This window comes from Peromyscus maniculatus, chromosome 6 (genome assembly GCF_049852395.1).
Source record: "Peromyscus maniculatus bairdii isolate BWxNUB_F1_BW_parent chromosome 6, HU_Pman_BW_mat_3.1, whole genome shotgun sequence".
Classification (NCBI taxonomy): Eukaryota; Metazoa; Chordata; class Mammalia; order Rodentia; family Cricetidae; genus Peromyscus; species Peromyscus maniculatus.
Window position 1 is genome coordinate 36,183,080 of NC_134857.1, and position 25,770 is coordinate 36,208,849.

Consider the following 25,770-nt stretch of genomic DNA (forward strand, 5'->3'; position numbering starts at 1 on the left):
CATCTCGGCCCACAAATCCAAGTAGAGTCGGCAGGGGGCTAGTGATTTTCTTTAGAGCATCAAGTCTGAACAACACAGGGATAAACAAGGATACTAGCTCAGGGTCACGGTTCTGCTCGTTCCTGTCCCCATGCTTGCATTCCGGGAGACCCCACCGCTGAGATAGCTCTGGCTAAGTTACAGAAGGCATCAGGTCCCTTGGAACTGGAGCCACAGATAGCTGTAAGTTACCTGATGTCAGGGATGGAAATCAAGCCTGGATACAAACAGTGAGTGCTCTTAGCTACTGATTCACTTCTCCAGCCTTGGCTTGCTCTCTTTAGACAGATTCTCCTAGAGGAGACACACCTGCCTATACTTTTGACTTTGGCATAGTTAGACCCCTTTTGGACTTCTAACCTTCATGCTGTTCTAAGTCACCACATCTGTGACAATGTGTTATAACAATAAGAGAAACTCTGAGGGATTTGTCTGATTGTTTGGGAGGGCCTAGGGATTGAACCCAAATCCTTACATATGGCAGGCCCCTGACTTACTGGGTTCCTCCTCTCCCTCTGAGAAATTTGTTTTAACTCTTTGAGTTTTAATTTCCTCCTATGTTAAATGTAGATGATGGGGACTGTGGGCTGGTGCTCTAAAAACTGGGGCAGTTCAATTGTTAGGGTGACGTGCTGGCCATGTTGGAAATGTTGAATGTGCATCACCTGCCTCTCTCTACCCTACCCACCTTGGAGTTGTGCAAGGGCCATGCATAACTCCCCACAACACTAGGGATGTGTTACTACTAAGTATTATAGAATTCTCTCTCTTTCACGACACTAGGGACATGCCACTGCTAAGTATTATAGAATTCTCTCTCTTTCACGACACTAGGGACATGTCACTGCTAAGTATTATAGAATTCTCTCTCTCCCTCTCCCCCTTCTCCCTACTCCCTCCTGAGTTTTTCTTTTTTCTTTTTCTTTATGAAGCAGAATCTTATGTAGCCCTTGAACTCTGTAAATATCTGAGGATGACCATGAACTCCTGATCCTCCTGCTCCTGCCTCCCAGGGGCTGGGATTACATGCAGGCCTCACTAATCCTGTCTTAGAATTATCTCTTAAAAGAAATATTTTCAATGCTATTTTTTTTTATACAGCGAAAGTAATCGAAACTAGTGGAATAGGAGCCATTAGCACATACTAAAGACACACTGTTTACACAGGACTTATCACACATGGATATAAAATGACTTCAGAGCTGGTAGATGCTCTGAATAGGCATGCCAGGAATTCCAAGGTCAAAAAGCCATTCTAAACTATACTTTCTTTCTATTAATAATAAGGAGAAGGCATGGCAGACGGGATCTTGTTCTTATCAACGCTGATAAAAACAAGAATGCAGCAAGATTCTACTTGTTAACAACAGAAGACAGAACAGACTTGAGCGTTCTCAAAATATCATTCACCTGCAGAGCAGGGGGTGCCGTAATTAGTCACACTGATCAGATGAAGGTATTTAAGCACTCTTATGTAAATGCAGATTTCTTTAAAAATGCCTGCAGTTGTTTAAATAACTTGTATAATACAACCGCATAGGAAATCACAAACACCATTAAAACCATCTGGGGGAGGGGCGGGCTGGAGAAATGGCTCATTGGTAAAACTCTTGCTGTGAAAGCATGAAGGCCTGAGTTCGATTCCTCAGAACTCAGACGGAAAGCAAGGCTTTGCATGCCTTTTACCCCATCATTGGGGGTGGGGCGGCACAGGCAGGCTGATCCCCAGAGCTCACCAGCTAAGGAATATCACCAGAACGACAGCTTCCAGTTCAGTGGTGGTTCCTCTCTCAGGGGAGTAAGGTAGAGAGAAGACATCCTTTTCTGGCCTTTGCATGTGTGTACAGAGATAGAGGCACCCACACACTCGCAAGCATGCCTCACTGACACACTACACACACACACACACACACACCCCTCTGGATCTATATTCATTGATCTAGAATAATGTCCAAAAGGTACCAAGAAATTCAAAAGTCTGGCGTTAGAACAGAATATATTAAACAGTGCTTTTTGGGGCAAAATGCATGATCTGGGAAAAAAAATCATAGCTAAATGTAATTGCGATTTTTGCCTGGTTATTACGATTAAGTTAGTGTACGTTTTTAATTTTAGTTTTGTATTTGCTGTCTTCCTATAATGAATATGTATATTTGTGTAAAATGAAAACTTCCACGGAATCCCATTGATAAAATTCACTGTAATAATCTTTCAGATGAGAAAATGGGACACTTTTCAAGGAAAACATTCATAGTTATCAAGATGAGGATTAAGCTGTTTTTAATCTGAAAGGTTTTGTCAATGACTCTGGGGTCGTGGAAATCCAGTCACCACCTAGTCCCTCCCTTCTTGCATACCATCTAGGGATCAGCTTTAACGTCCTTGACAATGGTAGTTCCGTCCTGTGCACAAGTGTGTAACTGTGTACGCAGGTGTGTTGGGAAGACAGGAAACAACAGACAGCAGATAGGATTTCTGTACCAATGGAGTGGGTGTGTGGGAAGGATGGGTAGGAAGACACAGAGGGCCTGTGTGGAAAGTGTACAATGCCAGTGTACAGAAGGACAATGCCATTCCCCAAGAGTGTGGGGGATGGGGACCTGGAGGTGCAGGCTGATCGAATTCTGCTAGAATACTACTCTTGAACTGAAAACAGTAGCAATCCTATACAACTTGTACCACAGAGAAATAGTCAGAGGTGAGCTCACTAGCTGTAGTTAACAGAGCTTAAAGGGATAAAATGTTAGAAAGAGTCAAGGTGACCATATGGCCCCTGAGGAAGCCCTAGATATGGTAGAACCTGGTTGAGAAGGGGCAGGCAACAGCTGCTGACTGCCTCATTTTGGTCTAAGTGATGCAGAGAAAGGGGGATAGAATCCATCCATTAAGATGAGGGTATACACTCACTCCATTCTCAATGGTGCACGGAACAAACATAGATGCGTATTACAGCAGCCAGCTTAAAGAAGCTGCAGCCTGAATCACTGCTGAGACGTTGAGAAGCAAATTCTTTTCTCCCATAAATGGACGCAGACATACACAAGTAAGAGGAGGAGTTCCATTTCATAAAAAGTGAGACAGCCTGACACAGACAGCATCAAAGGCCAAGCAAAGGTGGGGCTGGGCGGTGCCTGGGCATAAAGAGCACTCTTCCAAGGACCTAGGCTCAATCCCAGCACCCACATGGTGGTTTACAGCCATCTATGTTTCCAGTTTATTGGCCCTGAATAGTGAGTTGCATCTTGATTTTTATCTATAAATACAGATACTGACTATATGAAAATCTCTCCCATTTTGTGAAGTTAAAAAAAAAAAAACATTTTGGAGTCGGACGGTGGTAATGCATGCCTTTAATCCCAGCATTTAGGAGGCAGAGGCTATGAGTTCAAGGCTAGCCTGGTCTACAGCGTGAGTTCTAGGACAGCCAAGGCTACACAGAGAAGCCCTGTCTTGGAGAAAAAAACAAAAAACAACAAACAAAAAACAAAACCAGTTTGGATGTAATCACCTTAGGAGAGTTGAGAATGGACCTAGCACCATGATAAGACAGAACATTGACATTACTGTTTTACCTTGCCTGCCTAAGGCGCCTGATTGGTCTAATAAAAAGCTGAATGGCCAATAGCAAGGGAGGAGGTATAGGCAGGACTTCTGGACAGGGAAAGTAAATAAGAGGAGGAATTTAGTCTGGGGGGGAAAGGGGGAAAAAGAGATACCAGGGAGATGCCAGGGGGCAGCCAGCCAGACACGGAAGAAACAGGAAATAGGACACACAGAATGAAAGAAAGGTAAAAAGCCCCAAGGCAAAAAGTAGATGAAGAGAAACAGGTTAAATTAAGTTAAAAGAGCTGGTGGCACAAGTCGAAGCTAAGGTCAAGCTTTCATAATTAATAATAAGTCTCCGTGTCTTTGTTTGGGAGCTGGCTGCTGGCCCAAAGAAAATGCCAGCTACACCTACTTTTACCAGCCATTATTTTAAGTAGTTTGCATCTGCTGGGTTACTAAATCAATATGCTCATAATGGAAACAGTACCAGGGAATTAAATGGGAATGGAGCTCATCAGAAATCAAAAGTTAGGTAGAACTGGCTGGATTGAAGGACTCGGTGGATATGGATTGGGTACTGAAATGACTTTGAGATCCAGACAATAAGAAAAAGTTGGAGAAAACAATTCCTTAAATGCAGCTTTCCATGTTTCATGGCCACAATGAGATGGCCTCAGTTTTCAGCCATTTCTGCACAAAAACAAGAGAATTATGGGAACACACAATGGCTCTCTCCTGCCTCCTGGATTTCGAAAGTCCTCTGACCAGTTTCACGGCTTCCTCTTCAGCTTCTGAAGTGGCTTTCCTGAACACTACGTGAAATACCCTTTTCAGTGTGCTGAACAACTCGCAGCTGCCTAAGCGGAGTCAGAGGGAGCAGGCGGCATGACCAGGGTAGGATGACTTTCTCTGCTCGAGAATCCAGCCCAGAAGTGAAGAGCAGGGGCCCCACTCCCCACCCCGTCTGAAGAAATGTTGCCAGAGTGAGACAAAGAGAATTGCGGCCAGGGTTCCTTCATCCAAGGTAGCATAAGGGTGTTATTTTCCAAGCTTAAATCTAACTTCACATGAAGAACAAAGAACTACTTAAAAAAAAAAAAAAAAAAAACATAGCTATGTAATTATCTCTCAACCTTTTTTTGGTTTCTTTGTTCAAATGATGCTAAAACTAGTATACCATTTTTTATATTAAATGGTAATTAGCCATAACTGAATAATTCATTCTGGAAAGTTCCCCTGGCAACATTGTTAGGATTCTAAATGTAAATCAACTGAAGGTACACTGCTTTCTTAACATTAAAAGATTGCAAATATATAGCCACTTGGCAAGTGTTGTTGATTTTTTTAATTATCCAAGTCAGAGACAATTAGTAAATTAATAGTTTTAGTAAATTTATATTATCTGTTCCAAAACTGAATGCTGATGATAAAAATTTCTTTCTCCTTTACATAAGTGTTTTAGCCCTAAGGAAATGCACATTAAGAAATCAGTCTCTGTGTGAGCAGAAAGGACAAAATCATCAATGCTTTATGTGTGTGTTTTACTCATTCATAATATTTTCACCAAGTTCAAGCTCAGCACATCTTATTTTTCCTTATTTGCACTGAGGATTGAGTATGTCACTTTGTATCTTTGTCCTCATCTGGATTTCAGAAACACACAACTTTCACATTTAGAAGGTAAAAACTTTATCATTGTAGCTGATAAATAAAATTCATTAATTACCCAGTCTTTACTCACAAAAACCTTAGGATTACAGTATTTTAAATACTAGTAAGTTTTCCTCTAATCTCAAGAAAAGAATTACTTCAGTGATCAGTACAAGGGGCCAAAGGGCACCTTATAATAAATCATTCCAGAGGCAACACTGGCTTTGGAAGAGATGTGCTCAGGACGTGCAAATGTACATGGCACTCGCTTTTCAATAACCATAGGAAAAAATTTCATGGACTATGTTCTTCTCACTGTTTACATTTATGAATATTCTCAATTGTACATTCATTTAAGTGACCTTTTCCTTACTAATATCTGTCACTACAGTGGCGACAGCAATGTGTGTGTGTGTGAGTGTCTGTGCATATGCATGTATACACATGAAACATAATTAGGTGATTAGAAGACCTGAATAAATATAGAATGTTATCAGCATCTTCAGCCTATGTATGAGAAATTTCCATATAAAATTGCCCTTTGACTGGATGTTTGCTAAATATAGGTGTTTAAAGAGTTCTAGTTTTTTTTTTTTTTTAATCAAGTTACTGTCTTTAACTTTGAAGCATATAAAACGTATATTCCCAGCTGTGGGAAAGGAGAACTCGAACAAGCTAAGAGATATGAATTGTACACCCCTGTTGTCTAAAATCGGGAAAATTCTTCACGACAGTCTTAGCCAAGCCACTAACACCCTGCAAAGGGAGCCGGAAGCATTTGGAGGTTCTACCCTGTGCACTGAAGAAAAGCTCATCACCATCCCAATGTTCACATCTGTAGATCCCTCACCTGTCAGTCAAAAGCTGCCAGTCAAACTGTGCAGATAGTTGCCATGGGAAAGGCTGAAGAGAAGAAAAAGGAGAAGGAAACAAGAAAAGTGCAGAAGCAAAGAGACACTTGAAGAAGCTGACAAAGGAAACGGAGATATTCTGGGTACAGGCATGCTCCTGTAAACCCCAGCACCAGGGAGGCTGAGGCAGGAGGACCATGAGTTTATGTCCAGCATGGGCTACATAATGACATTTTGCCTCAACAAATGAAACAGAATGGGTGGGGGGAGTGAGGAAAAGAGGGGAAGGGGAGGAGCCAGAAGGGACAGAGCACCTCCCTACACACTCCCTCCCAGGGCACTAAGATGTACAAATGGCCATTTTTTTCTGTGCACTTTCTTACTCAGTCTTCAGAAGAACCCCATTAGCTGCTCACTATTCCACCTGCCCCCCCCCCCTACAATTGCAACTGAGACTGAGGAAGCTGGAGATGCTTGGCTCAGGGGCGGGTCTTTCTCCTATACTACACTTGGTTTCTTGGTTGCATTTCTTTGGCTCTACAAAATACAGAATAATATTGGTTACAACCATAAACTTGACTATGGAAAACAGCCTTCCCTTTGTCCCAGCCACACAGAACAAACTTATAAGGTACAGAATAAAATAGCACCGAGTTTTAGAACAGGTACCACAAATAAATATTTGGTTTGACATTATGGCATTTTGATCACTGTGAAAGATTTGCTTAGCTTTGAAAGGGGACTATCATTTCTTTTGGGTGTAAATATGGATTCATGTTAAGTCTCTCTGTAGGAATTCAATCTCTGCCAACAGTTTCATGATTTAAGGAAAATAACATCTGGAATAAAGCCAAGTGTGTGCTAATATGATATGGACTTTGGGGATGAAGGTAAAGATAGCTGATAGAATCTGAGTTGCACTTTTGTAGCAGAAGAGTAACTTCTTTCGATGACACTAAGCAGGTGTGTGGTCAGAGCCATGCCTTGAAGGCAGCAACTCCCCAGAGACAGACTTTTGATGACTTGAACTCTTCTAACTGCTCAGAGAAAAAGGCAGGGCTTACAACATTAGCCACAGCAGCCAATGTCTTTCCAACATCTGTATCCAGTGGAGCTTTACTTGTATGTGTCCTCATTTCAAGCCTATCTATCAGTGCTTGGCATCACTTCACCATGTTGTAGTTAGGGCTCTGGTGTCGTTATGTCGTCGCCGCCCCCCCCCCCCCCCCCCCCCCCCCCCGTCCTCAGCCATAGACGACTGCAAAGCTCCAGCACCAGGGAGGCTGAGGCAGTATCAGGTCAATGTTAGGATGGTCTTTCGATGCTTGTCCTCACAATCTTCATTTTCCCACAATATAAGTTTTGCACTTACTTGTATATTTTTAGCCCTTTCTCTAAATTCAAGCTAATCATCAGTAACTACTTTGCCTCCAATCCTGAAGGGACAGCCAGCTTCAAGTCAAAACTCATGTTCCTTCTGCCGAGAATGAAGAGGTTCCCATGACGCTTTTGTATTTGAGTATTTCATTTGTCAAATGCTGAATGAAAGCTTGAAAGCCTTGGCCTTAACCGATGTTTCATAGACAGAAATGACTGTTACTTCCTTATATCTCAAGACACCATTTATATCTTCCGGTGGCTCATGAATTAAAGATCTGGGTGGATGGGAATTTGGCCACCATAAAGGGAAAGACACCAGCAACAACAGAGAATGATCTGGCTGTGGACCAGACACACTGTAATAGCCAACACAGATTAAGATTATGTCTGCTGTCCAGCTCCAGTGGCTGGAATGGCAGGCAGCGCCGAGTTAGACTGCATGTCTGGGACATAGGCGAACTCAGAAGAGGAAGTGATAAACTCAAACCAGTATCATAAAGAATTAAATAAGATTCCTCCCACATTGCTTATCAAGCCGGGTGACCACACAGCCTAATCTTAGGCTCATCAAGAAACATCCGAGGGAGATGTAGCTCAGTGGTGGAGCACTTGCCAAGCATTTGGGAGGCCATGAGTCTGACCCAGCCCTCAGAATCCCCATTTTTCCTCCAAGACCCTCTCAGAACAGTGGCTGAGATCTTTAAGATTTAAAACAAAGAACAACAACAACGAAATAAGTTAAAAAATGATATAACACCTTTCTGATGATCCTGAGCAGACTTTGCATGAAGACAGCTTTCTGTTTCCCTAGCTATTGTCTGTCTCACAGCCCTTTAAAATCAAAACTGGGGTGACCAGAGCAGAAAAGGCCTTGCCAAAAATTATAGTCTGCCTTTAAAAATTCCGTAATGTAGAAAATGCTTATTTCTCTTTAAATTTTAAGTTGTGGGATTGTTTACATGCTATACCCAAAACTGCCCGCCACCCCGAAAATGCTTCTTTAAGAATAGTAACAAGAACTCTACACTGGGGCTCTTTCGGATCGTAAGTACATTCCGCTGAAGATTTCAAAGCACTCTCCACAGTAGTTGGTTTTGGATGCTTCTAAGCGTGAAGGCTTAACTACCACTCCTTGCCGGTGCCATAGGGATTTAAGTTAAAGCTAGGCTGAGAGTGTGTTCTTACGGAATGCCAAGGTTCCACCTGGAATGGCTACAGAGACTTCCCCTGGGGTACAGTTTCATGAATCCTTGCGTAATGAGGGGCTCTACCTTCCTTTGCCTCCTCACTCATTTTAACATCTGTCCTAGACGTGCTGTAGGTTCATCTCTGCGTAGGTCCTGGGATAAAAGGTTCTGTCTCGAGATGAAGGTGTTCTTTCTGCATCGATGGAGTCCAGCATCAAGAGCTAATTGTCACAATGGCACATTCCCGCTGTAAGTCAAGTTAGGGATATAATGCACCAAGAAGGGCATGGCTAACTTCCTAGGCAAGGTGCAGGGAACGGATCTGGAAAGGAAACGACATTTGAGCTGGTGCCGAAGGCAGATTAACAGTCATTAGGGCTGAGGGTGGGACATACCTGAAATAGTTACTTGAAACTAGCTTTCACATCACAATACACAGCTAGAGTAGTTCCTCGGAGAGAAAATTACACAGGTCCCTAAACCACTTTTATGTGTGAATACCTTGTAGTATTAACAATTAAACCACAGTAACAGGAAATGACCACAAAGTTAAGAACGATGGGTCATCTGAAGTCTTTTAGAACAAAAATCAACAGTCTAGAAGATACTCTGTAAGCAGACAATATCCTGACTCTCTGTTTGTTGAGACCAGGCTTCTCTATGCAGCCCTGCCTGTCCTGGAACTTGCTCTGTAGACCAGGCTGGCCTCGAACTCACAGAGATCTGCCTGCCTCTGACTCCCGAGTGCTGGGACTAAAGGCAAAGGCCACCACAGCCCTCTCTGAAAGCTCACTGTGCAGAACTGAGGCCAGGGAATCTTGGCTTTCTTCTGCATATCGGGAACAGTGTCGAAGCCACGGGTTTTCACTGCTGGGGGTCGGGGGAACCTGGGCTTCAGTTCAGCCTCCACTTGTTGACTTATCTTCCAAATAGGAATGATATGTTTGCTGTTGTTGTTGTACTAAGCTCAGAGGGATGTGGTGAGAGCAAAACTGTGCAGGTGACATTAAATCACACAGTTTAAAGCCCAGCTGTGAGATCTCTGAGACCTAAGGATTTCGTGTGTGCTTGTGTGTTCTACATCGTGTAGAAAACGCTTATTTCTCTTCAAATTTTAACTTGCGGAATTGTTTATATAATATTCTGATTACTACTTTTTTTTTTCTTTCTGAAAATGCTCCTTTAAGGATAGTAATAACAACTCTGCACTGGTTACTGTGTTCAGTAGGAGCCTCCTGAGATAAAACCCAACATTATCCATTTCTCACTAATCTTTCCTCCCATCACTTGATAGTTAACATCAAAGTGCTCCAAACCCCAAAGTGCAAAGAGGGTGTACCAAGAACCATCCCCTGAATGGCGAATGGTCACCCGTTCGTGACCACTTCGTAACAAGAGAATCCTGTGACCTGCCAGGTTCTGCTGTCAACCATTTCTTCTTCCATTCTTGATCCCTGACAGGCAGTAATATTTTATTTTATTTTATTTCATTTCATTTCGAGACAGGGTCTCTCTGTGTAGCCCTGGCTGTCCTGGAACTCACTCTGTAGACGAGGCTAACCTCAAACTCATGAGATCCACCTACCTCTGCCTCCCAAGTGTTGGGATTAAAGGCGTGCACAACCTGACTGTAATATTTTATTTTTAGAAAGATTCAAGGATTGTGTTTGTCCTGGGAACTTACTTAGCTAGTCACTATTCTAAAAGACAGTCCTGTGGGTTTGCAGAAGGTGACTTCAATGGGTTGGAAAGAGGGTTGGACATAGAAAGTTCTTCATCTTACGCAATGGTGACTGACAGCTGCCCAGATGTGAGATCCTGGAAGCTGTCCACACACTTCCACTTCGCAGATGACTTAAAGGTGTGTAATGTAGAGGATCACTATGGCTAATACTTTATACATCTCAGCAGAACTAAATGCCTCATCCAAATGTTAGACCCTTTGCAAGACAACATAAAGCCCTCCTTAAAAATTGGGTGGAATAAATTCTAAGATACACATACATTTTTCTGTTTTTTGGTCTTGTAGATTCCTGTTTATTCTGTCAAAAGGAATTTTTCTTACATCAGGGAGGTTCGGGTGTTTAATAACTCTTTGTCAGGATCTAGCTGAGCCCCACAGGTAATGCTATGCCTGTAGAGAGGAAGGCAGAGGTGGATATCTCTAAAATATCATATCTCTAATATAAATATCTGCCCATGTGAAACTGAAACTCAAAAGGAACTCCTGGAATGATTTCATTCCCACTTTCACAACCATAGAGATCATCTCCAGAAGCCCCACCACATCCTCAGACACCTAAACAATAACCTGACCTCTTTAACCAGCCATCCTTATTTACCATTTTGAGATACGATAGACAATACAATGCTTTCCAAAGTTCGAGTACAGTTTTAATTTAATTTTTTCCATCCCACCTAGCCAAAAAATGTGTGTAATAGTAGAATAATTATGGGTGTGTATATAAATAAATGTGGAAAAACAAAACATTTTAAAATAAAGGCTGTGGTATTTTAAGGATTTATCTTTATTTAATGTGTATGAGTGTTTTGCTTGCAAGCACATATGTGTATCACATGTGTGCAGTGCCCGAGTAGGTCAGAAGGACCCAAGGAGGGCATTGGATCTCCTGGAACTGGAGGGACAGATGGTTGTGAGCTGTCCTGTGGGTACTGGGAACCCAACCCGAGTCCTCTGCAAGAGCAGCCAATGCTCTCAACTGCTGAGCCATCTCTCTGGCTGCAAGCCATGGGTTGTTTGTGTGTGTGTGTGTGTGTGTGTGTGTGTGTGTGTGTGTGTTTTGAGAGAGGGTGTCTCTGTATAGCTTTGGAGCCTGTCCTGGAACTCACTCTGTAGCCCAGGCTGGCCTTGAGCTCACAGAGATCTGCCTGCCTCTGCCTCCTGAGTGCAGGGATTAGAGGCGTGCGCCACCGCCACCACCACCTGGCATGCCATGGAATTTTTAATGTTTTAATGTTTCTTCTGTTTTTGTAACTTTAAGAAAGAATATTTTTGTTATTGAGGCTTGTTCACTCATCCCAAAGATAAACCTTTTAACCTGAAATTGATATTTGATTACTTCAGATCTAATTTTACAACTTCTTTTGGCACAATTTTGCCTTTGAGCAACAGGTTTCAGTAAGTATGTTGTTTTTAGCTTGTCAGTTGGTTTTCCTTTCTTAGGACTTTGGTCCTTACTGAGATTCCTTTGCCAGTATGTCAAATACTAAACTACGACTTGCTTCCTTTCAAACACGGGCATTAGCTATATTGAGCCTCGGATTTGAAGTAGGAATCAAATAACTCTGGCCAAGTTGGGAAACCTTCTTTTACCTCTCTGGCATGCGCGAAATGGACATCACTTTCAGACACCTGGTCATGTTGTTTCCAGTGGAATTTTAAGCAAGGGCATCTTAAGCTTCAGTAGATACAGAGGGTAAGAAGCCTCTGTCTTTGAGGTAGATGACCTAACTAACAGTGTGCCATATTTTAAATGTCACCAGGAAACAGCCTCAGACCTAGTCTGAATAACTCCTCTTCTCTATAGTCTCCCTAGCATGCTGGTTTCTTTCTTGGAACCTCCTGTGTCCTGATTATACAATACTTGATGAGACTCTGTGGCTTTCCATGAGGACACACAACAACCAAAACATCTTTACACTCAATCTAGAAGTGGCTACATGCTTCAAGGTCTGTATTTGTAGGGGGAGAAGGAAGAGCCATTGGGAGCAGGAGTGTCTGAGCAGATCTGGGGGTGGCTGGTGGCAATAAAGTTTCTTGTCTAGGAGATTTAGACAGAAAGGCACATGCCAGTTTCTACAGAGTTCTTCAAATTTGGCCAAAGGAAACTTTAAGCTAGACCAACTAACAAAAATCCCCCAAGCAAAGACCAGTATACACCCTGATGCTGGGGCAACAAGGCCATGCTTATTTATCACAGAGTTCTGGTTGAGTAGAGGTAGCCCTTAAGTGCAAACTGGAGAGGGGGACCCTATTAGGGAAAGACCCACCAGGGCAGGCACAGGCTGTGACGATAGCCTGGCTGGATTCCAACATCTTCCTGCTGCCTGCATAGTCTAAACAACTGGGCAGAGGTACCCAGTTTATACAGATCTCTCTCTCTCTCTCTCTCTCTCTCTCTCTCTCTCTCTCTCTCTCTCTCTCTCTCTCTCTCTTTCTCTCTCTCTCCTCTCTTTCTGTCGCTGTTGCTCTTGTGAATCACAAGACAGAAACAATATAACATCCACAGAAGAATAGAATTCTGTCAGATTGAAATGACTAAACCTTTTATAGCAAACACAAAATATACTCTGTGCAAAAGCAAATGAGCACAAAGTAACACCTGATGAAGATTCCTTGTAGCAATGTAGTCAAAGGGCAACCAAAACAAACAAACAAACAAACAAACAAACAAACAAACAAACAAACAAATAGATAAATAAAATTAAAAGGCCTCCCGATGATGTTTCACCACCCAGAGAGTGGAATACTTACCGTCGTCTTCTACTACGAAATGGAACATATCACTTGTGGCATTAGCTCTCTCTCTTAAGACATAGCATATTTTCAAGTCATCAATGTCAGCTAAAAAGCAACCAAAAGGCAAGGTGATTAATTACTGTATCAAAACTGATGGCTTGTACTTACAATAAATCCTATTGGCTATGATGGTTCTGAAAACATGTTTAGATCCCCTTTCAGGGGGAACTGATGCTTTATTCTCTATCTCTACACCCTTGATAGCAGCTGTCCTCTAGAAATCTGATCCTGCACATAGAAAAACAGAGGGCCAGACTTAGATTATAATAATAGCAAGGTGGTGGCCCTTCCCGCCAAAGGAGTGGCTGACTAAATATGGCATGGCAGGCTCCGTGACAGGTGGGAAAGGAAGATATTTTGAGGCATGGCAGATTTCCGGGGCCTCTTGAAGTCACATGCTTAGCCTCCCTCGCAGAGTGAGTCCTGCAGGGAGCCAAAGGAAGGAGCAGAGGCTTTCTTCCCCAGGGTAGTGATTTTTTCTTAGCTGTTATGGTACAATAGATGGCTTTAAAGCGTTGTAGAGGCCTTAGCTCCTCAGAATGGCCTTCTTCACTGCTTCTAAGTCTACCAAACTCATGTGCATAGATAGATCTATCGACATTACTAATATACAATATAAAAAATTCACCCATTTTAGCAGCTCCGCTCTTCAATAATAATGCCACACATATGACTTAATGAAACAAATATCATTCTGTCCTGTGATACTTAACATATATTTGTCTGGGCCAGTCAGTGAGTTTCTAAGGTCACGGAAAGTCAGAATCTAGCTAGGAACACCATCAATCAGGTCTGCAGTATTGACCTGTCTCCTGTGTGTTTATGGTTTTTCTAATTTCTAAAATCTCTATTAGGTTTGTCCTATGGAGTTCGCATGGGTGATAAACAAAATAACAACATGAGGAAACTGTCTTGAGTGAGCAGAGCACTTGGAGTCAGCACGCTCTGCCATAGACTCTGAACCTTCCCTTGGGAGGTACGACATGCCTCACAGCTCTGAAAGAAGGAACACGTATAAACCAACATTCCTGGCAATGGGGAAGTCTGCTTTCTAGTTCATAGGACCAAGTCCAAGTGTACTGCACCCCTGCAGGACGTTAGCTCCGCCACAGTGTCCCATACTTTTTAATATCAGTCTGCACAGGCCGCTTTCCTAGAAAACTAAAAACTTCTGAAGTTTTTTCCACTATTTTTACATGCCACAGTCCTCCGTTGAAGGTCTTAAAGTCAGCAAATTCTCTCATGAGTCTTAACTTGAAATGAAAGAGCTGAGTGGCCTCACCCACTCACCTGAGTCTCCACCTTAACCTGGAGCTAGTCTCTCTGAGGCTAAGAGGCACAGCCCCCTGCACAGCCCCTGCACCACCCTACACAGCCCCTGCACCACCCTACACGGCCCCTGCACAGCCCTGCACAGCTCCTGCACAGCCCCTGCACAGCTCCTGCACAGACCCTGCACAGCCCCTACACCACCCTGCACAGCCCCTGCACAGCCCTGCACAGCTCCTGCACAGACCCTGCACAGCTCCTGCACAGACCCTGCACAGCCCCTACACAGCCCCTACACCACCCTGCACAGCCCCTGCACCACCCTACACAGCCCCTACACCACCCTGCACAGCCCTGCACGGCTCCTGCACAGCCCCTGCACCACCCTGCACGGCCCCTGCACAGCCCTGCACGGCTCCTGCACAGCCCCTGCACAGTTCCTGCACAGCCCCTGCACAGCTCCTGCACAGCCCCTGCACTACCCTGCACAGCCCCTGCACAGCTCCTGCACAGACCCTGCACAGCCCCTACACAGCCCCTACACCACCCTGCACAGCCCCTGCACCACCCTGCACAGCCCCTGCACAGCCCCTGCACCACCCTGCACAGCCCCTGCACCACCCTGCACAGCCCCTGCACAGCCCCTGCACAGCCCCTGCACAGCCCCTACACCACTCTGCACCACCCTGCACAGCCCCTGCACCACCCTGCACAGCCCCTGCACAGCCCCTGCACAGCTCCTGCACAGCCCCTGCACAGCCCCTACACCACTCTGCACCACCCTGCACAGCCCCTGCACCACCCTGCACAGCCTCTGCACAGCCTCTGCACAGCCCCTGCACCACCCTGCACAGCCCCTGCACCACCCTGCACCACCCTGCACAGCCCCTGCACAGCTCCTGCACAGCCCCTGCACAGCTCCTGCACAGCCCCTGCACAGCCCCTGCACAGACCCTGCACAGCCCCTACACAGCCCCTGCACAGCCCCTGCACAGCCCCTGCACAGCCCTTGCTTGGCCTGTTTACTTGTTTCTCAGTAAGGAGTGATAAGAAGCCTGCTGGCTACACATCCCTATTGTGCCCACCATGACCTGTAGCCTTCTAACCTTCTCACCTGCTCTTAAATTTTGTATGAAAATCTAGAGGCACTACTTGTTGTTAATAATAATAATAATAATAATAATAATAATAATAATGATAATTTCAATGATGATAATCATGATCATGATAGGGGGCTGAAGAGATGGCTCAGCTGCTCTTGTTAAAGACCATTGTTCAGTTCTCAGCACCTGCAACCATTTTAATCCCAGTTACAGATGATCTACTGCCCACTTCTGGTCCCCTTGGGCGCTGCATGCATGCATGTGGGTGACATGCATGCAGGCAAAACACATACACACAGTAAGTCTAAACAAAAGTTTTTTAATTAATTACATATAAAGCTCACGGGCTGGAGAGACGGCTCAGCAGTTAAGAGCACTGGCTGCTCTTGTAGAGGACCCTGGAATGATTCCCAGCACCCACAGAGTGACTCACAGCCTCTGGTAACCCCTGTTCCAGGAGAGCTGATGGCCTTTTCTGATCTCCACAGGGACCAGGCACACGGGCGGCAAACAGCCATACAAGCAGGCAAAATATTCATACAATAAAAATAAAATAAAGATAGAAGTTTAAAAAAACCCTCTATTATACAACATGTGTCAAAGGTCTTTTTTGTTTAAATACATTAAGAGAGAATTTCATTGAAATAAATAACCACTTCAAAGCTTATCGCTTTCCCTATAACTTTGGGAGACTCTTGATGACAGTGCTGTTATTCTACAGGTACATAAAAAAAACCCTAAATTGTAAATGTACATAAACGGTACCTTCCTTAAATACAAAGAGGACACAATAATTAAGATAGCTGAAATGTTATAACAATAATCTAAGAATTAGATTTTCTTCTAATTGCTATATTTGATATATTTATTTTATTGATTTGCACAACCATTTTAAGTAATCTATTTTAAACAAATATCCTTTCTAATCATAGCTGGTAAAAATGGAGGGGGGATTTCTGCCTTTCTGAAAGTGATTAACAAGTTATCCAATCAAAACATCAGCGTGTGTCCACTATTTATTGTTTTTATTTTCTGTAGATGAGTGCTTTGCTTGCATGCACCAGGGAACACTGCATGCTTGCCTGGTACCCAAAGAGGTCAGAAGAGGGCATCAGATCTCCTGAAACTGGAGTTCCAGGTAGTTGTGAGCTGCAATGTGGGTGCTGGGAACCGAAACTGGGTCCTCTGTAAGAGCAGCCAGTGCTCTTAACTGCTTAGCTATCTCTGCAGCCTCATTATGTACTCATGGTAGAGAAAAAGGAAAGTCGAGGCACTTGAGATGAGTGCTTTAGACCTGGGAGCCAGCTGCAATGGTGTAGGCATGGACACAGCTCTCGAACCTGACTAACTCTGCATTGTGAACCTTTGCTGGCAATGCATTTTCCTAAGGCTTTGAAATCAATTTAAAATGTCCCCCAAGGGCCACTGAGTTAATCAACTTAGGAATAACCTCTCTGGCCACACTTGCTAGAAAGGTTTAACTCCATCAAAATTCAGTTTCGCTTATCTCTCTTCAAGATAAAGCAAAACCCAAACCAGACTGACTACCTGTAAGGCCGCCCTGCCCCGCACGGCTCTCAGTCCCTCCAGGAGGAGCAGCCGGCTGTGAAGGAACCCTCTGCATCTTTAACGACTTATCTAATCTCCATAAATAACTGCTGGATCCAAACTCCAGCCCCAACTTGTTCAAATGAGTGCCGTGTGATGAAGTATCAGAAGTGCTCCTCCTCCGAGTCTGAATTTCTATTAGGACGGGGTAAGTTCTTTTAAAATGTAATTTTTAAAACTATAGTTTTTTTAACAACCAAATATAACTTCTCCACAATTACAAGGATAATAAAATTTAATCATGTAACTCTGTGAAAACAGAACAGAACAAAATGTCTACAATAAAACAGCATAATTTTAGGGCTCAATATGTGAGGAATAATTGGGAGGTGTTTTTGAGCTGTTGAATTTGGTCTGTAGAATTTAAAAGAAATCATTAGCTTATCTTCTTGCATTCTTTTAAACAACAAAAACCCCCGTGAAAACACTTTGGTTTGGAGTGGGGGGAGGGGTGGGGATGGGGGTGGGAGCTGGAGGAGTTGGAGGGGGGCGGTGGGGTGAGAAATAAGGCTTTCTGCTCTCGAATAGTTCCTCCGTCCGTCCGTTCCATGAAAGCACGCCAGGCTAACACTGCAGAAATCTCTGCTGGGCTGGCATGACACTCACACTCTGGGGGTTTTCCTGTCCCTGCAGGCCCGAGATACACGCAGGCGCTCAGCCAAGAGTCGGAGGCTGGAGTGTGAAGCTGTTTGCCAGCATCAAACAGAAAAGGAGATCACTCCGACACAACATCCCCGGCTAGTAAAGTGTTTGTTGTCGAAGAGCAGACCGCTGTAGCAGGAAAAGAACACCCCCGCTGGGATGTCCTGGGGTTACACGCCATTTCCACCCCAGAGCCCACACGGGGAGATCGAGTTTCCATTCGGGTGCTGAGAGAGTTTCCTGAAAGCCAACACAAATCCCTTTGTAATGGAAGTTGCAGGGTCTGAGAACAGGGCCTTAACCTCCCAGCTAGCGGCTGAATGGCTTCTTCTCTCTCGGAGCCACTCAGCAGAGGTCACCTGCCCTTCCATCTCTAACCTCGGCAGAGCCTGCGGCCTCAGGGGCCTCAGAAACGCAGGTGGGTCAGGCAAGGGGTGTCTGACACTGCTTGGGACCGGGCAGAAAAGGCTTTGAGGAAATAATGAATTAAAAACGATGAATGGAAAATAGCAATGAAGTAAGTAATGACAACAATAATAAAAATAACATAACTGCAAATAATAAGGTAATTAAGGAAAAATAATAAATAACAGTAAAAATAAAAGCAGTAGAATAATGAAAAATAATAATAATGAAATAATTCCCTCCTTTGACTATTAATCCTCTTTTCATATTTGCTGAGTTTAATGAGATAGATCACTAGTTAGCCAATGAATGAAGACATAGTTTTCTTGTATATCGTTAATCGTGTGCTCCCTTTTTGAGCATACCTACCCCAGGGCTGCGCCCTGTTACATGAGATATAATATTAATAACTCTGGACAGGTTTATTTATCTCTTGTCTTTGAACAGCTGTTTTTTCAGTCATGAATCAATAGAAAACTCTCCAATAAATATAAATGAATATTGTCTTTTAGTTACAAAATACCCAATAGTCTCAGCAAGTATCAACAAACAAACAAACAATCAAAGTAATATGCGTTTATGGGAGCTGTGTTTGAGTGTATATTGATAATGACAACCAGGTCATTTGTATCACCTATCTTTTTTATGGCACTAAAATGTTTTGAGTACCACGTGCCATGTACAAAACAGAGGACGGCAAGAAAATTGGTGAAATGAAACAGCATCCCAAAGGCAGCCTGTCCAAACCCCCACATCCTCGCTCTTGCCTCAGCAGCATATCTTGCCAGCTCACAGTGTCTTTATATTCCCTCTGACAAAGGTCGCTACAATGCAGCACGCAGCAAAGTGGGTGCTTTCCCAGGGTTGTGGGTACTGTGTGCCCTCCTCCCCCGTCTCCCTCTTCTCCCTCCTCTTCCTCTTCCCTTTAACTCCATCTTGATGCTCTACTTATGAGGCTTAGTGACAGGCTCATTCTCAAGAAATAAAGCCTAGCCACGGGCTTTGGTTGTCAGGAGAGAGAGAGAAGCAGAACATACCTTGGGTAAACTGTGTGATGCTGTGGTTCCCTTGGCCCAGGTGAAGAAGGTAGCCGTGTTGGGGCGCTTCTGTCACAATGAACCTCAGAGAAAAGTGTAGGCTGTCTCTGTCCTCCACTTTCAGTATTTTGCTCGTGATCATGAACCCCAAATGGCCAGTGGCCAGAGTACGAAGTGTAGAAGCTCCTTTGTTCACCACAATTTGGGGGACACTGTTGTCAACAGCCAGCACCTGGATTTTCATCACTTGAGGCCTCCTAGTTTCAAACACTGTGTCAGGAAACACATAAAAGTCAGAGTGGGTGCCGTCAGTCACCGTGAAGGAGAAGCTGTCTTCCGTGGACTCTGTTCCGTCGTGTCTGTAGCTGATTAGGTTTTCATTCAAGTCTTGCTTGGTAAAAACCATGACAGGTCTAGTATTGTTGAATAGGAGGTGGCCGTGAACAGGAACCTGGGTGATGGTGAACTTCAGGAGCCTATCAGGAGTGTCTCTGTCTTCCACAGTGAGTTCAAAGGGAGTGATCAGCTTGCTTTCACTTTCACTGACCACCAAGTTGTGGATGGTGACCACCGGTTTTTTGTTGTCTACATCGCTGATGGAGATCCGAAAAGTTCGGAAGACGGGGTTCCGTCCATCGGTGACTTGAAACTCAAAACTGTCCATTTTGACCTCGTCCTCAGCCGTATGGATGTAGTAGATCTTGTTACCAGCCAGCTGGAGCTGAGTGAAAGAAGTGATGGACGTTCCTCTTTGATCTGTGCACTCCAAGTGACCTCTCATAGGAGCCCTGGTAATGGTGAAAACTAAGTTCTCATCAGGACTGTTCAAGTCACTTGTGCTTAGTAGGTCTGTTGTAAGAGTGACTTTGCCACCTTCTTTCAAGGACACACCCTTACTTATCACATCAGGGAAAACAATGTCCACACTTCCAATAGACACATAAAAGTAGCGATCTATAAGGGCATTAGTTCCATCTGTCACATCGAATTTAATTAGGTCTCGAATGCCTTCTTGCCCAAAATGGACATATTGAATCAAATTTCTGTCCACTTCATCCTGGGTAAAATTCATGCCTAGAGTGATGTTTTCAAAGATACCTATAGGTTTTCGCCTCTGTAACAAGCCATGTCCTGGACCATAACGAATAATATAAACCAATGACTTGTCATCAGAGTCTAAATCGGTTGCCATTAGTATTTTGTTGTTGATAACTTTGGTCTCCCCAATTTCTACTTCTAGCCCATTATTGATGGCCATCCTGGGGGTCTCATCATCAACAGGGATGACCACAATGAGGGCCACCTTCTCCACGGAGTGCTTGCCATCTGTCAGTTTGATCACAAAACTGTCTTCTTGCGTCTCAGAGTCATCATGTTCATAAATAATGCTGGAACTCTCTATAATCTGGTCCAGCGTGAAGCTCTCGACCAACACTGTGCCATTGAGCAGCTGGTTCATGATGTGACCATGAGTCGGAAACCGTGTAATGGTGAAAGTTAAATCATCCCGGGGAATGTCAGCATCTGCAGCATTGAGGATGGGCGTGTCAACCACCAGACTCATGCCTTCCATCACCATGAATTCCCTCATGAACATTTCTGGCTGTTCATCATTGGTAGGAATGATTACAATGGGGAAAATCTGTCTCTCAGAAAAGTTAATGCCATCAGAACAACGGAATATGAAACGGTCTTCCACAGGCTCTACCCCTCTGTGGATACTCTGGACATAGTTAATGTGTCCTTGCCTGAGGTCCTTCATCGTGAAGGCACTTATGGCAATCCCAGCTCTTGACTTCTCTGAGCCTGGTGCTGGAGAAATGTTTTCTACATAGCCTGAGGTTGGTTGAATGACTATGGTACACAGGAGGTCATCATTCAGGGAGTCCATGTCCTCAACACTTAGATGGCTTAGGGTTATCATACTCTTGTCACCTTCCAGCACAACAAACTGCTCACCAACAGAAATTTCTGGGGATTGGCTGTCCACAGGGAGAATGGTCACCCACACAGTAACACCTTGAATAATACTGTTGCCAATTCTCCATTCTTGAGACATATCGGACAGACTTAGGTTAAAAGAGTCTGCTTTGGGCAACAGACCAATCTCACCGCTGGTGTGGGCATAGACAACAGAGCCCTCCAGAATGTCCCTCTGAGTGAACTGCTCAGCTGGAGCGCCATTGACCAGAATTTCCCCATATAAGGGTGGACCTTCCAATAGGAAAGTCAACATTAAGTCATCAGTATCCTGATGGGTCCCCTTAATGATATTGGCAGTGACTTCAGTAGCTCCATTTTCTAAGACATCTAGATAGGACTCCAGAGTGCCAGCTGAAAGGACTGACATGGGACTTTCACGGTCCACTGGCCGAACATTCACTCTGAGAGTGATTGGCACCACATGGTGTCTGTCACTGACCTCCAGGGAGCAGCTGTCAGTCAAAGATTCATCCCCATTATTTGAATAGGAAATTCTGCCATGCCTTATGTCCTCTAAATGGAAGCGTCCTCCGACATGCAATGTCTGTCCAGATATTTGCATGTGGCCATGCTTGGGGGCCTGTGTGAGAGTGAAGGAGATGTGGGCCACATCAGTGTCCACATCATTCACATGCAGCTCAGTCTCCCGCAGGATATGGTGGCCCTTTTCCTCAATAGTGAAGCCGGTGTTGACAATCTCAGGAGGCTGGTTATCCACAGGCTGCAGGTAAAGGGTGAAGGTGCCCGGAGCCACATTCCCAGCTCGATCCTCTACTTGGAACTGGAACTGTGCCACCCGAGCTGCTACTCCTAGCTCCTGACCCGGGGGCCTGTAAGCAATTTTGTGATGGTTGACCTGGGCTTGCGTAAAATGGGTCACCACCACTGAGGGATTGTCAGTGAAGACCAAAGTGCCCAGTGGAGCTGGTGAGTGGTTTTCATCTGTGTCCACGGGGGGCTGGGTCACTGTGTAGTGTAGCTCTCTGTCATCTGTGTCCAGGTCAGTGTAGTGCAGCCACTTTTTCCTCAGTGGTGTGAGCTGGGATTCCTGGACCACCATCCGAAGGGGACACCCACGGCCCAGTTCTGGAGGGAGACGGTCTACAGGATGAACGCGTATCACAAACTTTTGGATCCCAGATCGATTAGGGGGGTCGTGGTTGTCTTGGACTCTAAAGATGAGCTGGTCCATCACTGGCCCAGGGCTGTGGGGCCCTGAGTGCCTGTAGAAGAGCTTGCCTTCTGTGATATCCTGTTGCCGCCATTCAGTCACTGTTCGCTCATAAAATAGCCCCTGTTTCTGCCACAGCCCCTGCTCTTCCTGGGGAGGATGAGTTTGGCGGAGGAGCAGGTGCCCTGTGGTTGGGAAGGGTGATTCCAGCACAAAACGCAGCTGAGAGTCATCTGAATCCATATCAGTGGCGCTCAGCGTCATGGGCGGGATAGGCACAGTCTCACCCTCTGCCAGTGTCAGCCCAGTGTTGGCGTTCAGGACAGGTGGCTGGTCATCCACAGGCACTAAAGTGATGGGGAACAGGAACTGGACCTGGTGCCTGCCTTCTCCATCTGTCATGCGCAGCACCAGGTTGTCACTCAGCGAACCGTCTCTGTCATCATGCTGGTAGACAACCTGGCCAGCTGCCAGCTCAGCCACTGTGAAAGTCTTGGGAGCAGAGTCACTACCAGGAGAACCCAGAATAACAAGGTGGCCATGCCGGAGCCCGGCCACCACCTCCAGCCTCACAGCTTCTAGGTCATCTTCATCACTGATGACCAAGTTCTGGGGTCCACTGCCTACAGGACCCGTGAGCGGCCGATATTGACCCTCATAGAGAATAAGGCCAGTGTTTCGCGTGACCACTGGGGCCAATGTATTCATGGGCTTCACCACCACCATGAAGGCGAAAGGGTCTGAGGCTGCTCCTTCAGGGTCCACTACCTCCAGCTCCAGTTCAAAGAGTCGCTCGTGGTTAGAGTCTTCAGAGGGAGGCTGGTAGGCAATCTTCAGCAGGCGCAAATCCCGTTGTGTAAAGGAGGAGAGAGGCAGGCTTCGGTCGTCAGTGCTCACCAAGTAGCCCTGCCCGGGCTGGAAGGCAGAGGTGAGGTTGAAAATCAAAAGGTCTGGGTCGGATTCAGCATCCTCCGCCGCCAGCATGTCTGGCGTCAAAGCGGTCAGCACAAACTGGTCCACCTCCATCATCATCATGGCCACGAAACTGGGCTTGGGTGCAGTGTTCTCCGCTCCTCCCCGGATCCTCACAAGCACCTGGAAGTGCTCACGTTTTAAAGGGGGGCTGCCCTCAGGAGCCCCCCGAGAACGTAGCTCCACCACCATAGGCAGCCAGTCCCTGTTAGGTGAGCGACTAGGGGCTGTGTGGCGGTAGCGCACTCCTAGCTCCTGGAATGCTCTGCAGTCCATCAAAAGGGTCTCCGGGGTCCCTCCCTTTCTGGCCCCTTCCGGGACCGGAGGGTAGTGAAGGAGCTCTCCATAACGAGGCAAAGCGCTCAGACCTGACAAGATACCCACGCGGCACTCCTCGGTCTCCGGCTGGTAGGCAAACTCTAAGCTCCGAGCGTCCAGGGCATTGCTGGTCCCTAGCAGTTCTTCCACGACCAGAGGTAAGTTCCGAGTCACAACTTCCAGCTGGGTGAAGACCACTTCCACCTCTAGGGCCAACGGCAGGACTATCGCCCCTCCTGGGGCATCGTAGCGCAGCTGCAGCCGGACGCGGTCGCGCGAAGGGCTGCGAGCACCCAGGTGCGAGTAGCGCACCTCTCCCGGGCCATAGTCGCATGCGAAGCGCTTGGGACTCAAGCGGCCAGGCCGCTGGGCCAGGGCGTCGTTGTCTAGCACGGTTACTGTGCAGCGGTCCCCCGGCTGCACCTGCAACACCAAGTCACGCAACGGATCCAGCCAGACTTCGCGACCGAAGGGCACCCGGAGCCCGCGGTTCGACACCACTATAGCTTCCTCTGCAGGGACCCCTGAAGCCCCGGAGAGACCCGGGGACAGAAGTGTTGCGCCCGGGACAGCAGGCTGTGCCGAGACGCGGCTTACCAGTGACAGGAACAGCAGCAACAGCCTGGGCGACTGTGTGGGTATGGTCTGGAAGCAGGAGGACTTGGCTGTCCTGCGCGCTCGGGTGGCCATCCTGGAGTCCTTGTGGTGTGCAGGGTCCCGACGTTAGAGTTTCGACAGTTTACCCCGCGAGCATGCAAAGCTAGTTCGGGTGCGGGTTTCCAGAGAAACCGCTGGGAAGGGCCGAAAACTCGGTGCGGCGCCTTCGGGGTCCTCCAAGAGGCAGAGCAGGACCGGGAGGATGGCCCAGTGCGCCGCGCAGTCCCGACCTGGAGCTGCAACCCAAGATGCTCAACACTTCCAGCGCGTCCCGGGCGTTTGGCCCGCAGGACAGTCCCTACTTCCCAGGTCCCCGGACCTTAGCCTTTGAGGGAAATCCCTCCCCTTGCACCCCCTAACTCCAATTCTCCCAGGGGGCCAATCGCTGGTCCCTGGAGGAGGCCCTGCGTCTAGGGTTGGGTAGTGATTGCTGTCAATCAGCTCCCAGGCGGGGAAACTGCACAGCGCTGAAACCAGAGAAGTGCAACAGGTTGGTCGCAACAGAGCGGGTGCCTCGATCTGCTTGCGGGAGGGTAGATACCCCTGGACCTGGGGCTGCGGCTCAGCCAGCACCCCGCGCGCCACTACAGACTCAGGTTTTCAGGACTGGGGCCAAGATTAAACCATTTCAGTACTGTTCCCTGGTTAGCGAAATCCCTCCCAGCATGGCCACTTCTCGCCGAAACTTTCAAAGCTGTGGGAGCAAAGTTAAACACCTTATCGTCTGTCTTTGAACCCAGAGCAGTTTGGGAAGATACTGGGGATTTTCAAAAGGACAGGAGATTAGAAACCAGACCCAGCTAGCTAGAGCAGGTTGCAACCCTCACCCCAGGCCTCCACTGATTTCCCCATACTTTACAATGGATGTAGTCCGCGGACTGGTGGGTTTTTAACAAGACTCTCCTTTGCAACCAAAGTTCACAGAGTTAAAGGGGAAAAAGGCATTTGGAGTGTGTGAGAAATGCAGTCTGATCAGAATCGCTAGTCTTTCACCAGAGAAGTTCCAGAGAATGAATGTAGCCCCAGGCAGTCCTCAAGCCACCGCCGGCGGATAGCTGTCACTCTCTGTTCCCTTCGCAGTAATTAGACGAAGTACAAGCTAAACCCACTTGTCAGCGTCGCAATTCTTTGCACGCTGAGAGAATTGATAAACACCCCGGAGGACGAAGAAGAATTCAGATAGATCTCTTTTCAGCCGGCCCAGCTGGAAGCTCTAGTCTGGGCGCTTCCTGCCCCCTTGCGTCGGTCGGTCAGGTTTCATCGGCATGCAGATTCCCCTTAAAAGGTTTTCTTCTTCCTTCCCAGCACCCAAAGCCCCTCACGATCAAAATCCAGAGCCGTTTTCAGGGGATTTCTGGGCAGTCTTGCTTATCATGTCGAAACATTTTCCCCAATAATGCAAAAGTAATTGG

The 25,770-nt window shown here is 46.1% G+C and overlaps 1 protein-coding gene across 1 annotated transcript in view; it reads right to left on the reverse strand.

Moving 5' to 3' along the window:
- Frem2 (FRAS1 related extracellular matrix 2) overlaps nt 1–24,890 on the reverse strand; it is a 148,747-nt gene extending 123,857 nt beyond the window's left edge. Inside the window, exons 1-2 of the mRNA XM_006977580.4 lie at nt 19,258–24,890; nt 13,149–13,238 (exon numbers count right to left, since the gene is read on the reverse strand). Coding sequence (XP_006977642.1) covers nt 13,149–13,238; nt 19,258–24,391 — 5,224 coding nt within the window. The 5' untranslated portion in view covers nt 24,392–24,890. The remainder of the gene's footprint in view (nt 1–13,148; nt 13,239–19,257) is intronic.
- Nucleotides 24,891–25,770: the final 880 nt, after the last annotated feature.